This window comes from Drosophila arizonae, chromosome 3 (assembly GCF_054131065.1).
Source record: "Drosophila arizonae isolate 15081-1271.41 chromosome 3, UAZ_ARI_1.0, whole genome shotgun sequence".
NCBI lineage: Eukaryota > Metazoa > Arthropoda > Insecta > Diptera > Drosophilidae > Drosophila > Drosophila arizonae.
The window spans coordinates 8,111,473-8,128,020 of record NC_142923.1 but is presented as its reverse complement, the minus strand read 5'-3'; the positions used below and the strand labels follow the sequence as shown (position 1 = coordinate 8,128,020).

The 16,548-nt window shown below is 34.8% G+C and overlaps 1 protein-coding gene across 5 annotated transcripts in view; it reads right to left on the bottom strand.

Annotated features, from left to right (window-relative positions):
- Positions 1-16,548, bottom strand: part of bru1 (bruno 1) — a 138,118-nt gene that overhangs the window by 81,349 nt on the left and 40,221 nt on the right. For all 5 annotated transcript variants that reach the window (XR_016269335.1, XM_089464993.1, XM_089464991.1 and 2 more), the window contains exon 2: positions 13,380-14,608. Coding sequence is in view for 4 of the 5 variants with exons in the window: in XM_089464993.1 (XP_089321119.1) it covers positions 13,380-14,170 (791 nt within the window). In the remaining variant the exon portion in view is untranslated. The remainder of the gene's footprint in view (positions 1-13,379; positions 14,609-16,548) is intronic.

Below are 16,548 nucleotides of genomic sequence, written 5' to 3'. Positions count from 1 at the left end.
CAAAATATCCCTCTGCAGCTCAAGATTACCAACAGGCATAAACCACTTTTGGCATATCCGTTTGCGCACAGTGCATTACCCTCGCCAGTTGCGGAAATAAACATTTATATCCGAGCCTGATCTCTAATGTAAAACACGTGCTAAATATGCCACACAATAGTAATAGAAACAACGGCAACTACAAGAGGGAGGATTGCAAAGCAAGAGCACAAACAGGTAATAAAACACCGCCGTTTAGATATTTGACTAAGATTTTCAATAAAAACGCCGTGGCAATCCAACACAATCCACAGTACTAGCCCAAATCTATGCCATAAGCCCAAGACAATCTAATTTTATAGCGTTCAATGCTTAGCCCAGCTGATTTGCCAGTTGCCAACGAGATGGTCGACAAGTGGGTGGGTCGGAACACAGCCCAAATAAATTGCGGCAGTCAAATTGTAAGCCGAACCAGTCAGCTCGGAACGCGGAGGGTCGAGAGGCAGGGTGCGACGGCGGCTGAGACCGTGTAATGCGCTCAATCAAAAGTCAAATGTCTAAAAATATTATGAAAAGCCTTTTTGTGCTGGCTAGTAGTACGCAGTCCCAGCCCAACGAGTCAGCACAGCCAGCTCGCCAGCCAGCACAGCCAGTCGATTCCCTTGGGGTTGACTTTGACTAGAGGTTTTGTTTACGTTCAGCTGCTGGCCAACGCCTGTTTAGCATTCAATTTATGCTGGCCCCACTGGGTGGAAGCTTCTTTTTTTTTGCGCTGCTCTGCTGCTTATCATGCTGCCTACAACTCTAACAAAATACACTGAGCGAAAAAAATTTTATAAAAATGGAATTAGTTTCTTACAAAATTTATCAGAAAGATGCTATAGGTAATATAAAAAAATTATTAATCAATATATGATATGATATTGTATCACTTTATATATTTTATTATTTATATTTAATTTATATTTTGACTTATATTATAATATTATTATTTATTTATTTATTTATTTATTTATTTAATTTTAATTTTAATTTCAATTTTTTTTTTTAACTTATGCATTACTATTTACCATTATTATTGTTATTATTATTTTTTTATTTTATTTTTATTTTTATTTTTTTTTATTATATTATTATTATTCGGTTTTTTATTACTATTTGTATTATTAATTGTTTATATACTTTTAATATTTTCATATACAAGAATTCCTGATACTTTAATCATTTTTATTATATTTATTTATATGAAACTATTATTATTATTATTATTTTTAGTTATTATTATTATTATTTTTTTTTTATTTAAAATAGTTTTCATTTTATTTCTCATATCATAAAATACTTCAACCCTATTTTCTCTCAGTATATATTTTTATAGACGCCTGTGTGTGTGTGTGTCTGTTTATATATTTAGCTACAGCAATCGGTTTCGATTTCTTTTCATTAATACACTTTCCTGTTTGGTCTGCCAACTTGTATTCTGCTCTCACTCCAAACAACCCAAGTCAACTTCTTTCTCTCACCCACCCATTCACCTACTCTATATATATCAGCAATCTTCTTACGTGTGTATGTTTTTTTCTTTCTCTTTCTATTATTGGCTCCATTTACTTTTCGCAGTTGTTGGCTGGCGCTTGGCTCTGTGTTTGTTTATGCTTCATTTTGATTTTCTCAGCTTAAATTGTATTTGTTGTTTCTATTTTCGTTAGTTATCCGAACGGTCAGCGGGTGTTGAAGTAGCAGAGCGAAGAGCGAAGCAACTGAACTGTATTTTACGTTTACATAGCCTCACCTCTCCACCCATCAAGTATACCTATCTCTCTCTTTTACTCACTCACTCACTCTTGCTGCTACTCAGCAGCTTATGGAACTCTTTCTCCATTTTAGTTTTCTCGTTTACCCCTTTTGTTTGTTTTGTTAGTTGAGTCGTCGCCAGTAAGTTTATTTGTATTTTGCTTTATAAAGCGTTTCTTCTCACTCTCAATCTTTTGCTGGCCTTCGTCTCTTCTAACTCTGTGTTTTTTTCGTTCTATAGCTCGTAAGTTCATGTCTAAATTTATGTGGCCGCAATTTATTTAAATTTATGTGGCTTTTGTCAAATTGATTTCAATGCTAAGAAGGGTTGACAGGCTAAACGGAGTGGGTGGTGGAGCAGCGGATGTACGGATATGTGGAAGTTTTTTTTTTACCATTTTGCAACACTGATTGAGTTAGCATAGCGGATAATATGTTGAAATGTCAAATGAAGTGAAAGGCGGATAATAAAAAGCGGATTTGATTTAAGTAAAACGCGGAGTACGAATAAATATATTTTAGAATAAACCAATATGTTTATAGTATATTTTCATTGAAATAAAAAGGAATAATTTAAAAACCGTAGTTCCATTTATGGAATTTACTAAATATATATCACGATTTAATTAATAAAAATAGAATTAAATATCAATTTTTATAATGGACAAAAATTACATTACAATTCATAACTAAAGCTTAAAACTAATTAAAGAATGTGATTGGCTTCTCAAAATATTCCTTACATAAATAAATCTTAATCAGTAAACTAGTGACTTTGCCATAAATTAGACCAGTAAACAAAATTACTTAGCCAAACGAAAATAAAAATGAGAGCATCGATAAACCCTATATAAAAATATACCCAATCAATGGAAATTTCTTACAGTTTCATGTTAATCATTAATGGTAATGCTTAACTATTTATTGCTTGAAGCCCTGTCATTGTCAGCCACTTGATATTGATGAGCCAGGGCACAAAAACAAATCATTAGTTCAGCCTTTTATGACAGGCCAAATAGGCGCACACAAGACCCCCATAAAATGAGTCAATACCTTTCCGTTCGAAATATGAAAAGGGAACCAGCATTGGTGGAGGATTCCTTACATAAAAAAAAAAGAAATAGACGAGAAGGTTTTCATATCAAAATGGCAATAAATAACAAACAATGCTGTCTGCAATTTTCCACTTTATAAAAGAAAAAGCTATAAACAAAAGGCGCAGGGCTACCCACCCATCGAAACGAGCCTGCAAATTATCATCCTGTTCGAGTTTTCTTGTTTATTTATATTTAAATTTTTTGTTTTCTGTTTTGTGCCTGTTGGCGCTTTCATAAATGCAGGCGCAGGAAACGACCGGAAATGACTGACAGAGCTTGTTGGAGCTGTGGAGACTGCTCTCCCTAAACCTTGTAGCATATTTTTGTGCATTGCAATTAATTAATCTCCAAGGTAATAACAAAACAGCCAAAAAGAGGAAAAAGAAAGGGGAAACAACAAACGACGACCTCGGCAATTGTTTTACGTTTCATGTTTTATTGTTTTCTGCGCTTTTTCGAGCTTCTACTCAGCTGGCAATGAAAAACGTAGCAAGGTAATAAAAGGAAAGAGAACAAAATATCAGCAACTCTTTTGACGTTCGTTTGGCAACATATTTTCTGCATTTGCTCCTCTGTTTTCTCGATTTTTATTTTTTTTTTTTTTTTATCACGGCGTTGAAGCGTCGTTTTAATTTATGAAATTGTTGACAGGCGACAGACGAAAGAGTGAGACGTGGATGGGGTAAAAGACGAATGGCATAGCGTGAGTGAATCAGATTTCCCTCTCAGGGCTTTCACATTTCATTCAAATTTAAACTGAAGGCTCAAAATAGCGTTACAAATTTGATTAAAGTACTATTTTAAGGTGATTAATTATAATTTGTTTGCATATGTGTGCATGGAAAGGAAAAACCGAATTAGAAATAGAAATACATAAAACTGAATCCATAAAAGTTTGCTTTTCTGAATGCAGAATAAAAGCGGATTGTTTGGATTATTCTTTGAGCTATGAAGATATTAATATAAAGATTGAAAATATTGAAATAAAGAACCTTAAGAGAAATCACATATAAGAATCCAAACACAAACATGGGGCTACTGACTGCCCCACAGAGCGAAATTTCCACACATTGAACAGCTATTACCTGCCAAAGAGCATTATCATTTAATGTCCGTAGCTAATTGAGGGGCTAATGGCAGCCACATACTAAATTATGCAGTCGCAACAAATAAATAAAGCCAAAAACGTGTGCAAATGTTAATTTGGAATACCTACATCTCTATGTGTGTATGTATAAAACTGAGTCTGGGGCAATCGCATAAATATTGCAATTCGATTTTAATGAGCGGCAATCGCATAAACAAACAACCATCGACGGCGAGAATGGGGCTTCGTTCGAGCCCAGGAAAATACATTTAATTTGTTAAGCACAAAAGTGAAAATCAATGGACAGAGTCGAATGGGCGCCAGTTGCCATTATATATAAATTTATTTATTTTTTATATAAATTCCTTCTTCTTCCTTTTTTTTGTGCTTGTCCGTTTTTTCAAGTGCGGTTTGTGCCCGCAAAATAACTCAGCTCGTTAACTGCACAAATAACATGTCAGCACTTTTGCAATGGAGCTTCAAACAGGGTCGAGAATGCGCCGCAAATTTGTGGGCAGGCGGAGAGCGACGAGGCAGGAAGGGGAGACGCACGGTCTGCTGCTGCTTGGTCTGTTCCATCATTACTCAAGTGTCCTTAAGGCTCGTACAAAATAAAATGAAAGAGCCCGTGCACACACACACACACACACACACATGCATAGAAAATGAAATGGCTCGGCTGTTCAAATAAAACACAGCCCGAGTTTTGGGCTTAATGTCTGACCAAAAGTATTAATCACACACACACACACACATGCACACTTTTGCTGTGGCAGCCCTCGCAGCGGTCTGCAAAGTTTTTTCTTCCATATCGATGAGCCTTCGAGTGTCGAACACAGCAAACCAATAACTAAAACCGTTTCCTGGCCCCAGCTACACGACCCCAAAATTAGTGCACGAAATGCCAAAAAGCAGTCGACATAAAGAGTCGATGCTGCGGTTTTTGAATGGCCAAAAAACCGAAGTAAAAAAACTATAAGAAATAAAAAAGTAAACATTAACTAGAGAAACACGAGACGGCTAGCTAATAGGCTGGCGCATACCCTATAAACTTGGTAGCCAAAAGGAGCTCATCAAAGTTTATGTATCTACAAAATTCAGCGACTGGCATGATATTTTATCGTTAACAGTTTAAATGCACTTAAAGCATTTATCCATTCGAATAAGGCTATGAAAATTCAAGATAATTGAAGGTGAAGTGAATTCTTAAATCAGCTTGGGTTCTATTTATAAGAAAAATATATATATATAGATTTTAAAAATATTAAATTTGGAATTAACATTCAATTATATTAAAAATATATTTTAGTCAATATATCCAAAAAATTGACTTAAAAATATAATTATAATTATGTATATGCCTTACAAAATTCTGATTTGAAAGTCAAATAAAATATGAATAGAATTAAAAAATAAATATTTCAGAATTTAAAATTATATATTCACTCAAAAATACTTATACATAATATGTTCTAGCAATATCAGCAAGTCTGTCCAAAATATTACACTATACTAAATTTCAGGACTTGATCCCTTCATGGATTAGATCTCTTTAAATATAAAAAATATAAAAATAGAATATATCTAAAATACATAATATAAATACAAGTATTTATATACCCATCTCAATTTTTGCACTTTAATGCTGTGGCAAGAAAATTTGACGCCCAACAGTTGGCTGGCCCTGGCAAGCCCTCTGGCCACATAATGTAAATAAAAACACATACACATACATATACAAAATATAAATGTTTGCATTGAGCAATAAAAATGTATATATGTATATAAAAAAAATAAAAGTTTGTGCAAAAAGTGAAAACAGCATGAAGCATTAATAAAATAAGCAGCACCGGCGCCGTTTGCTCTCCTATAGTTTGTCTCCCTCGTTCCTTCCTTCTCATTGTCCATCCACTATCCCTCTCACTGTCTGTCCCATAGCATTTTTTTCTTCAACTCATTTTTTACAATTTCTCTTTTTGGTGTTCTTATTTCTATTTCTATTGCATGCAAGCGCCTCGAAAATTGCGGTTAGTTTTGTTCGGCTACCCTTTAGCTGCTTTTGCAAGTGTTGGGGCTGTGCGCTAGTGTGTGTGTGTGTCTGTGTGTGTGTGTTTTTGTAACTGCGTTGCGGTCTCCTCTCGGCTACAGTTGGCTGACTATAGCAGCCATCAGGAAGGGTCTGCCAGCCCCGAAACCCTTCAGCGCCCACTCCCTTTCTCCCTCTCTTTCATTCACTGACAGCGACCCTCTTTATTCGCCGCAATGGCAAAACAAAAGCTGCAAAGCTGTTACCCATTTTCAGCGGCTCCTACCCCCAGGCTAGACCCACCCCAACAAGCTTTGCCCTGTCTGTGTCTCAGTTGGTTCAGCTGTGTGTATGTGTGTGTGTGTGTGTGCCGCCGCCACCGCTTGGTTCATTGATTTTGGTGTGGAAATGAACTTTGCTAGTTTTTGGTTTCTGTGGCAGCTTTTTTTTTTTTTTGCTTTTTTTTTTCCTATTTTCTTTCCGCTTTTGCTTAACTAGATTTTCGGCACTTTGTAAGCATTATTTGTTTTCGCTTTTATTTATGTTGCGGTCTGTTTTGCTTAGCATGCAATTTTCTACACCCACCACAATCAAATTTAGCCAAGCAAATCAAATATGGAAAATATGAAATTTATAACAAAAGTTCATCTTTACTATTTGCTGGAATAAGAGCTGTTAGATCTATCCAGAACATGTTCTTATATTAAAAGAAAAAATCTACTTGTTAAATAAGAGCTGTTAGATCTGCCCAGAACATGCTCACATGTCATAAAATATCTGTATATAAACATTGATAATAGCCATGCGTATTATACCAGGACGTGCCTATAAATATTTTCATATTTGTACTTTTGCTTTTTAGCAACGGACAAGCTAATATTATATATAACGTTTCATTTTCTTTTTCGAAAAATAACGAACAAATATTATTGTATATATTTGCTAAATAAATGTTGGTTTCAAAAATATTACGTATACGTCAAAGAAGAAAAAACATGTCCCTCATTCGAACTTTGCTCATGCATGTGATTTATATGCAACTGTCGTTAATTTTTTGTTGTTTATTTGCTATTTCTATTCTATTTAAATAACAAATTTTGTAAATAGCGTCGAACAATGAATGCGTATGCAAAATAGACACGCCCCTCATACACATATAAATAGCAAAAAAAAAAAAAATATATGTTGCTGCATTTATGCATATGAAATTTTCCGAATATAATAGAGATGCATAGCACATACATATGTTTAGCTAATATATATGTATATAAATGTGGCGAAAATTTATGCAAAAACTTGACTGAGCTATGTTAGAAATTTTCCTAAAATAATATTATAAATGCATCAGTTTTGCTCAGATAAAAATATGCAGTTGAATATTTTCACGCAAGCAAAACTTAACTTAGCCATGAAAATATGCTCGCTGCTAAATTAGCTTGGGCAAGGGTCAAACAAACTATAACAAAAGCAACTTAAAGCGAAGGTTGCAACTGCAACAATTGAAATTGAAATGCAACGCAGTAGCAGAAGCAGCAGCTGCCACAGTTTCTCAATGTATATGTAGGTTGTATGTACAGGTGTGCGAGAGTATGTGTGTGTGTTTTTGTATGTGTTTGTTAGCAGCACTCAGTGTGCGCTGTGTGGCTGTCGTTCTTGCTGCGTTCGCATGCATAATAGAGAATGCAAAGCCAAAGCCAAAAGGCGCCAAGCACTCAACTAAGCTAAGGGTTGGCATTTCTTTGGATGAGCACAGCAATATTTATATGCAAACGCATCTGACTATTGCTCTAACTCACAAAGGGCATATTGGCTGTTAGTTGAATATGAATCAAAGTTGAATATGAATCAAAGATAATAATATTGAGATGAGCAGGTGGGACAACTGTGGACAGCTGTGAAGCTTTTTGCACTTATAATATTATATATTTATAGCTACTTTTTACATGTAAAATTCTTAAAAAAAAAAAAAAAAATAATAATAATAATAAAATATTTAATAGCTTAAATTATTAAAATACGAAATTTATGATTGTAATTTTTAATTATATACACTCATGATGAAAATAATAAGTACACCCAAAAATTTTTTAAGATTCTGTCATAACTAATTAATTTTTGATATTTTTGAAAAAAAATCGATGGTAACTTTAAGAGAGCAATCTGGCAATATGATGCATGCCAAAAAAAAAATTATATTTCCCCCTAAATTCATAGTAGTCACAATAAACTGAAATGGGCCTGCTGAAAATAATAGGTACACTCCATTACTTCAGCTCGAAAAAAAAAGTTTAGAATAAGAATGATTTCTTTTATTGTTGTAAAATAGTAGGTAACCTTCCTACAGATGTTTGATGTAAAAAAAATTATCAATATCATATGTAGATGGGTCGAAATATGAATTGTTCGAGTCAGGAACACAGAATTGCTAAAAACCTTCGAAGGAATGGAAAATCTTTGCGTTAAATTGCGAAACTGATGAACAGATCTCTTAACGATGTGCAAAATGCTTTAAAGATGCACAATAAAAAGAGAACACGTGGAAGTCCATCGAAAACCACACTAGAACTGGACCGACGCATTATAAGGATTGCAACTTTTCCGACCCTTTCAAATCTTCAAAGGTCATTGTTTCCGTAATAGATAATATTATTAATGCTTCTTCAATTAGGAGATGACTACATATGGCTAAACTATCAGGTCGTATCGAAAAAATGGTTGAAATCGATGCGCACCAAAAATTTTATGATGATGCAAAATTTTGCTAAAGACCACATCACCTGGGAAGGATCTGAAAGTCAAAAAAAGTGGCGTATTATCCTATTTAACGACGAAACCAAAATTTGCCATTATAGAAATGACTATTCCATGCATGTAAGACTCCTTACAGGTAAAGAATTCGATCCTCGCTACACAAAAAAAATAGTGAAGCATGTCGGTGGAAACATTATGGTGTGGGGCTGCTTCTGTATCGTCTGATTTTCCTAATATCTGACGTTATGAGAGTAGCAGACTACAGAGATATTTTCGAAAATATAATGTTACCATATGCTGAGGATAACATGCCTCTGCGCTAGGTTTGACAACAAGATAACGGCCTGAGACACTCGTCTACAATAGAATAAGCTTTTCTCGAGGTTAGTAAGGTGGACACTCTCGCTTGGCCCAGTTATTCTCCTGATCTGAATCCAACTGAAAACGTGTGTAGTGCATTGATAAAGCAGATGGTAAAGAAAAAGTGTGACATTAAACGCCAAATAATGGACTGTGTCCAAGAAACCTGGAGGAAGATTACGAATGGGACCTGCCAAGCTTTAAATAGGAGTATGACCAATCAGATAAAAAATTTGTATGAAAATAAAAGAGGATATACAGGATATTGATCCAAAAATATAATAGCAAAAGATTTTGAATGATTTGAAAATCAAAAAATTAAATACATCTTACGAAAGTAAAGTGTACCTATTATTTTTGTCAAGCACAAAAAGCTCCATTTTTGTTTATTTGTTTGTAACTTTTAAAAAAATAATATTTTTTTTTTCCAAATTTATGTATTTTCATTAATATATACCTAATACCCAAATGTGCATTTAAATTTTCATGTTAAGGGCAGTAGAAAAAATGTTTTGCTAAACTAAACTCAAAAAAGTTTAATTTTAAGGGGTGTACCTATTATTTTCATCATGAGTGTATATATATATATATATTTTTTTTTTTAATACATATATATTTTTTTTCCTATTTTGTCATTTTGTGTATTCTTTATTATTATTTTTTTTTTTCCTATAGCTACCATATTTGTATTTTCCAAACAAAAATCAATTTCACCCTTAGCAAACCGTCATATAGAGCTTTATTTTCATTTGTCTGTAATAAACATATGTAAAAACTCGATTATTATCATGCGAACTCTTAGCTTTAATCTATGATAACTCCAACTAACATTAAGCCTCAGCTTAATGACATCTCTATACATTTACCATACAGATATCAACATGGAATTCATTTCAGCGTGTATTAGTGTATAAATTTAGCTATGGCTAAGTCTCTCGCATGAACACACATACGCTCACATACACACATCATTCACATATGCAAATAAATGCACCCCCAACAATTTCTATTCACAATGTTTGCTCACCTACGTGTCCAACCTCTCCCGCTCCTATCTCCTGTGCCACATTTCTAGCCACTTTAATAAATGAAAAACCATCCACTTTTTTGTTTACCTTCAAGTGTTTGTTCATGTGTGTTTATTGTTGCTGCTTTTTCTATGCATTTGTTGTTATTTTGGTGACGCTTTTGTCACTGCCTGACGAGCTTTCACTTTCCCTAAAAATTCCCCATAGGGCTCTGGACGCCTCTCATTTTGTATCATACTGTGGCGCTTGGCAAATAGAAATTTTACGTAATTATTATGGATAGTCCGTCTGTGCCTCTATCTGTGTCATCAGCTCGTAATTTATTCTCGCTTTCTCTGTCTACCTGCATTTGCTGTCCCTTTCGGTATTGCTAACTAATTGGCCGTTGGCCTCGTCACATGCGAATCCCTCGTTTCTCACTGATTTCGATAGCCCCGAGACACGGGTGACTTTTCTCTATTTTTAAGGCTAATTGCATTACGGCACGCGTTTTAAAGTCAATGAACGCTTAGCTTAGCTCGACATTTCTCACAAAGGCCCAAGCACGCAAATGTCAACAGCAAATTGCAACAAAAACCTAAAGCAATAAACAATAAAAATGTCATATGTGGCATTTGTATTTGCGTTTGGCTGCGCGCAGCTCTGAACATTTTTATCTTGTGCATAAAAATAAATGAAAAGTTTTGCATTTTCTGTGCAAACAATAAACGAGACGCAGGTTAACTGCACTGAGAGAAAAATGAAATGAAAAAAAGTAAAGTGGAAAATTAATTTTATAAGTATTTTTTCTATATATTTTATCATTAAATAAATATATATTTTTAAATCATTTATATGCCTTCTTTCCTTATTTTAGTATTTAAACAAAAAATTATAAAATAAAGAAAGCATAAGACAATTTTTATAATTATTTATAATTAATAAGAATATTTTATATATTTTATATACACATATTTCTCACTGTGTAATTGAGTTAGGAGCACAAAGGCCAAGCATCGCCTACGCCCAATCAACCAAAAATATTTGCATGTGTGAAAAAAACCTAGCGAAGGCAACATCTATACACGGACAACTACCTCACCTTGGGACCCATAAAGCTAAAGGGTTGCATACAGACACAAACACACACACACACACACACGGATATACACCCACAAATCAAAGCGAAACACGAAAAACAATATGTCAAATGTTATTATACATTAAATTAGTTAAGAGTCATAGTAATAAAATGCACAAACAAACATGTGTAGGTATAATAAAGTTAAATGTCATGAGTGTGTGTGGGTGTGCGTGTGTGTCTATATTGGTGTGTGCGTGTGTGCATGTCACTGGCTTTGCTTGCTTGCCATCTCCTACTAACTCACTTATTCTCTTTCTCTCTCTCTCTTCCCACTGTGTCTGGCTTACTTTCTTATTTCATTGCTTGAGACGTTGTTACAACATTTGCCCAGCAGCAATTTGTCACGTGAATTTCACTTAGTTGTTGTTGTTTTTGTTGTTGTTGCTGTGTCACATTTTGGTTTGTTACTTTGAGCCCAGGCAAAGCCAACAAATTACAACTGTTTCGAGTCACACAAAATTCTGTTGCATGCTTTGAGGCGTTTCCTGTTTTTGCTTTTGGGCGTTTTTACCTTGTTTTTTAGCATTTCTCTTTTGTGTTTACATTCAGAGCACAACAAAACATGACAGAATACAACAAGATTTCTAGATACTTGAATGAATGATTGAATGGAATATTGAGAGCATTCAATGTATTGAATACATTCAACAAGTGATTGTTAGCAAAGATTCATTTAAATTTTAAAATGTTGATGTGTGTTTAAAATGGATAATTCATTTGTTAATTTTTTATAAATTATTTTTAACGAGTTTTTAATTATTTACGTAATATTATAAAATAAAATATTATATTAAACACACTGAAAATAAATTTGATTCAATTAATAACCATTAAATATGCGAATGAATAGCGAACAAATATTTATATAAGAAATTCTTGAAAAATGTTATGCTATGTAAATATACATAAACTTAAATTTGAAGATTAAAATTTGTAAAAAATAATAAATCAGTTTTGCTAATTATTTTTTTTATGTATTGAATTATAAATACGAAACAATATAAAATCTATTTTATCAACTGTAACTTCGAGCTTAAACATGTCTTTGTGTGTGTGTGTGTGCAATTAATAATCATCATTCATTTACTGCAGAAATCCAATGGAGACTTAACTCATAAATAAAATATAATAAATAAAAGTTATGCAGCATTAAACTGAAAAAATTATTTATTGTTAACATTGAGGCATTTAACACACAGTCAGACAATGTCATTTAAATTGAATTAAATCATGTGAACGCTGAGCTATTGAAAACGCATGAAATATTTGCAATGCAGATGACAGATGAATGATGTATTTAGGAAAACAAAATAAGAGCACTGTCTTTGTCAAGTATATTTAAAGCCTTACAAAAATTAAAATAAAATCTAAAAAAAATTGACAAAATAAGTAAATAAAATAAAATGGTAAGTCTGATTGTATATTCAAAATTAAGCCATTCGCAATTTAATATATATTTAGATAAAAATTAAATACAGCAAAATTTTCTCAAATAGAATGCAAATTAAAATTAAAATTAGCAGCTAATAAATATTTTAGCTAATGAATGAGCTATTCGAATTGCTTTTGAACTGCAAGTCGACTCCCCTTAGATACAAGCAGTACCTGGGGAAATGTGAATGCACTTTACACACCTGCTCAGTCATGTGTATAACATACAACTCACTGGATATACACACACATACATACATATTAATGCATTTTTACTGTACGGCGAAATAACAGGCAGCCGCAACGCCCTCGCCTGCCCTGCCTTATTTTCAAGGGTTTTGCTTGTTGATTTTAGTTAATGAATTAAGTTTGTTTAAAAAAAAAAATTTTTTTCTGATTTTTTTTTTATTTAATGTGAGTGAAGCACTTGCAAGCATGCAATGTCTGGAATAAATAGAAAACAACAAAAACAGCATAGAGTCACGAGGAAGAGAGAAATTTAGACGCAGTGCGAGGCAGGTTGATTATGGTTTATAAAAAGGTAACTAACTAGCAAAGGGCATGGGAGAAGACAACTTAAAGTGCACCAGACTGAATTGGGATATTGGATTTTATAGAGATAGAGATACATATATAATTGTGTTATTTTGTTTCGTATTTTTTTTTTTCTGTATTTTAGTCTGTGGGCGTGTCAGACACTCACCTATCCCTCAGGCAAATTTTGAATTCATGCTGTGAGTCGTGGTCGCTGTTGCAGCTATCATTATAATTAACGGCAGCCTGACGTTCTCTTTCCTGTTGCTGTTGCAAGTTGATCAGCTGTTTGTGGAACAGTTCCTGCTGTGATTGCAGCAGTTCCTGATGATGATCCTGCAGCGCGGCCAAATGTGATAATTGTTGCTGATATGGCGATTGCTGCTGTTGCTGCGTCTGCGGACTATGTTGCTGTGCTTGTTGTTGTTGTTGCTGCTGCTGCTGCTGCTGCTGCTGCTGTTGTTGTTGTTGCTGATGCTGCTGCTGCACCGCAGGTGAGACTGGCCGCAACGGTCGCTGATAGGGATGATGATAATGATGCTGCTGATGTCTGACAGGCGCATGACCGTTACTCGATTTGCCCGCCTGTGCATTATGATTGAGCAGGTGCATATTTTGGCTGCTACGTCGATGCGTTAACAGTGTTAGACAGCTTTTCGTATCCACATCGGCCAGCCCAAATTCGAGCTCAGCTTGCGCCTGCTGTTCGTAAGCATGCTGCGCCTGTTGCAATCTTTCACGTTCGCTGCGCGGCGAATTGGCCAATTGTTCGGCAGGTGGTTCGATCTCAACAGCTGAATAGTCATAGTCCAGCTGGTGCCGTGTACCATGATGATGCTGATGTGCCGGATGGTGTGCATTATTTGTTGGCTTATTGCCTGTGGCATTGGCCGTCACCGCACCGGTGCCCGGCGTCGCTTTGGCTATTTTGCCAGCCAACGCGTCCAGAGAGCTGAGCATGATCCTCTTGTTAACTAATTGCGGTGCCTGCGCTGCGCTGCGCTGATAGCTCTCTAGCTTTGAGTATGTATATGTATATATATATAGTTATATATATATATAGATGCAATATATATATATATATAGATTGATATATATATATACCTGGCACAATCTTGCTACAGTTGCTAGTTGCCTTTTTTGAATTCTCTTTCTCCCTCCAATATATTGAAAACTCCACGTGATATTTTTTATGCTCTTCAGTTTTTTGTGCCGTTTCCCGGTTGATTCTTGTTATTTTCTTTATTTGTATAGAAGGATAGATATTTTTGACTGATGCTAGATTGTTCTTCTATTGCTGCTATTATTGTTCACTTGAGTTTCTCTTGTCTTTCTTTCTTTCGCACTGTCTCTTTGTCTTCTGCTTAGCTATATTTGCCCTGTTTATTGTTTACCTGCCTGAGGGAGAAGTTGGGAGGCAAATTGCAAATTGGATTAGTACAAATAAACGCCAGAAAAAATTAATGTTATTAGTTAAAGATGGTTGTGCTGTGACGGCGACCTTGACAATCATTACAAAGAAATACACACACACACGTACACTTACATACATTCATATAAATACACATAAATTGTCATAGCTTGCATTCTTCATTTCTCTTTCACTGTGCACTGACATTTGCGTTTCTCATTGTCCTTTAACTTGCCTACGTGCGCTGCTTTTTATCGCAAGTGTGTGCATGTGTGTGTATGTGCATGTGTTTGCATTGCATTTGTGTTTATTTTGTAGCTTAGGTCAGCTACATTTCACTTAAGCTGGTGCTAGAACCTCTTCTACAAAATGCCAACGCACAAACACAAAACGTATAAAGCATACACACACACACACACACCAGCTGCTGTGTGTGTGTGAGTGCCTGCAAGTGTGTGGTTGTAAAATGCAAACACTTGAGCCATAGAAACCTGACACTGAATGCCAACAGCAGCAGCAGCCACAGCCACAGTTGGCAGGCTCTGGGCATAAAGAGGGCCTCTGTGTTGGTGTGCGTATGTGTGTGAGTTCCTAGGGGCATACAGAGCTAGAGTTTAATGGTCAACATTTTGAGAGATTTTTGAATGATGCTGTCTTTGGTTTCGAGCAGCAGCAATATATCTGGCAAATCAGGCAATGAAAGGCATTTGAGTGAAGGCCTTCAATTGATGGAGTATTATGAGCTCGACAGGCCAAGGCCTTAAAAAAAAAAAAAAAAAAAAAAGATAGAGAGTAGTTGGATAATGTTTAGCATGATTTTTTCATTTATAGCGTATAAAATCTACTTTAAATAATATTGAAAATATATTTTCTTAAAATAGACTACATATGTAGCTATATGCCTTGTAATAATATCTGATAATCGAATATCTAAAATAATAATATCAAATATATACCAATATAGCAAATAAACTTCTATATATATATATATAATATATAATTTGTTTATATGAATGATAGTCTGAAATTATAATAAATAAGATTTTAGTACATTTGTTCCTACCCTGAAAGAATTTTTCTTTACATAAAATCCTATCTAATTCGAATCATTTCAACATCATTATGCCATATGGAAATATAATTTTAAACCACGCTCTTTGCTTAATATTTAATTATCTCTTATAGCCGTTATACGGTCTCTTTTTCACTTTGGCTAATTAAGCGAAAAAGTCCCGCCATGGGAAGCAAGCAAAAGAAATAATCAGTTTGTTACTCTTTCAGTAGTTTCCTGAAGATAACTTCCTGGCAGGCTGACTGGCTGCTGTTGCGCTGCAACTGAGGCAAACAACATCCTGCAAGAAACAGCAAACGTCAGCCAGCAACTACTTTATGTACATACATACATATATATATATATATATATATATAAATACGACACGATATAATGCCATGTAATAAGAAAGCAACATTTACAAAAGCCAAATGCATACAATACTTGTGCATATCAGCAAATGCATGTGCACAGAATGATATACTATATACTTATACATATGCATTTGTGTATTGCTATAAATATATATAAGTATGTGTGCGTGTGTTTGTGTGTAGTGGTAAAAGTGCGCGGCGCGTGTAAATTGCAAAGAGTAAAATCTTGTAAAGGCAAATTCCTTTCAAATGCAAGCATTTCCTTGGCACCAACACACACCCAACTACTTAAAGTTGCAACAGTGTAGAAAGGACACACATACACACCCACACACATACAGATGCTTAGAGGCAGCAGTGAATGCTGGGTGGCTAAATTTACACAGCGCATTCAAGTTGACTTTTATATGTCATACAACAAACAGCAAGTCCTGTCTGGGCGGCGGGGGCGTCACTCTCTCCCCCCTCCCTCTCTCTCACGTTCGCTATGTTTGTGGCACTG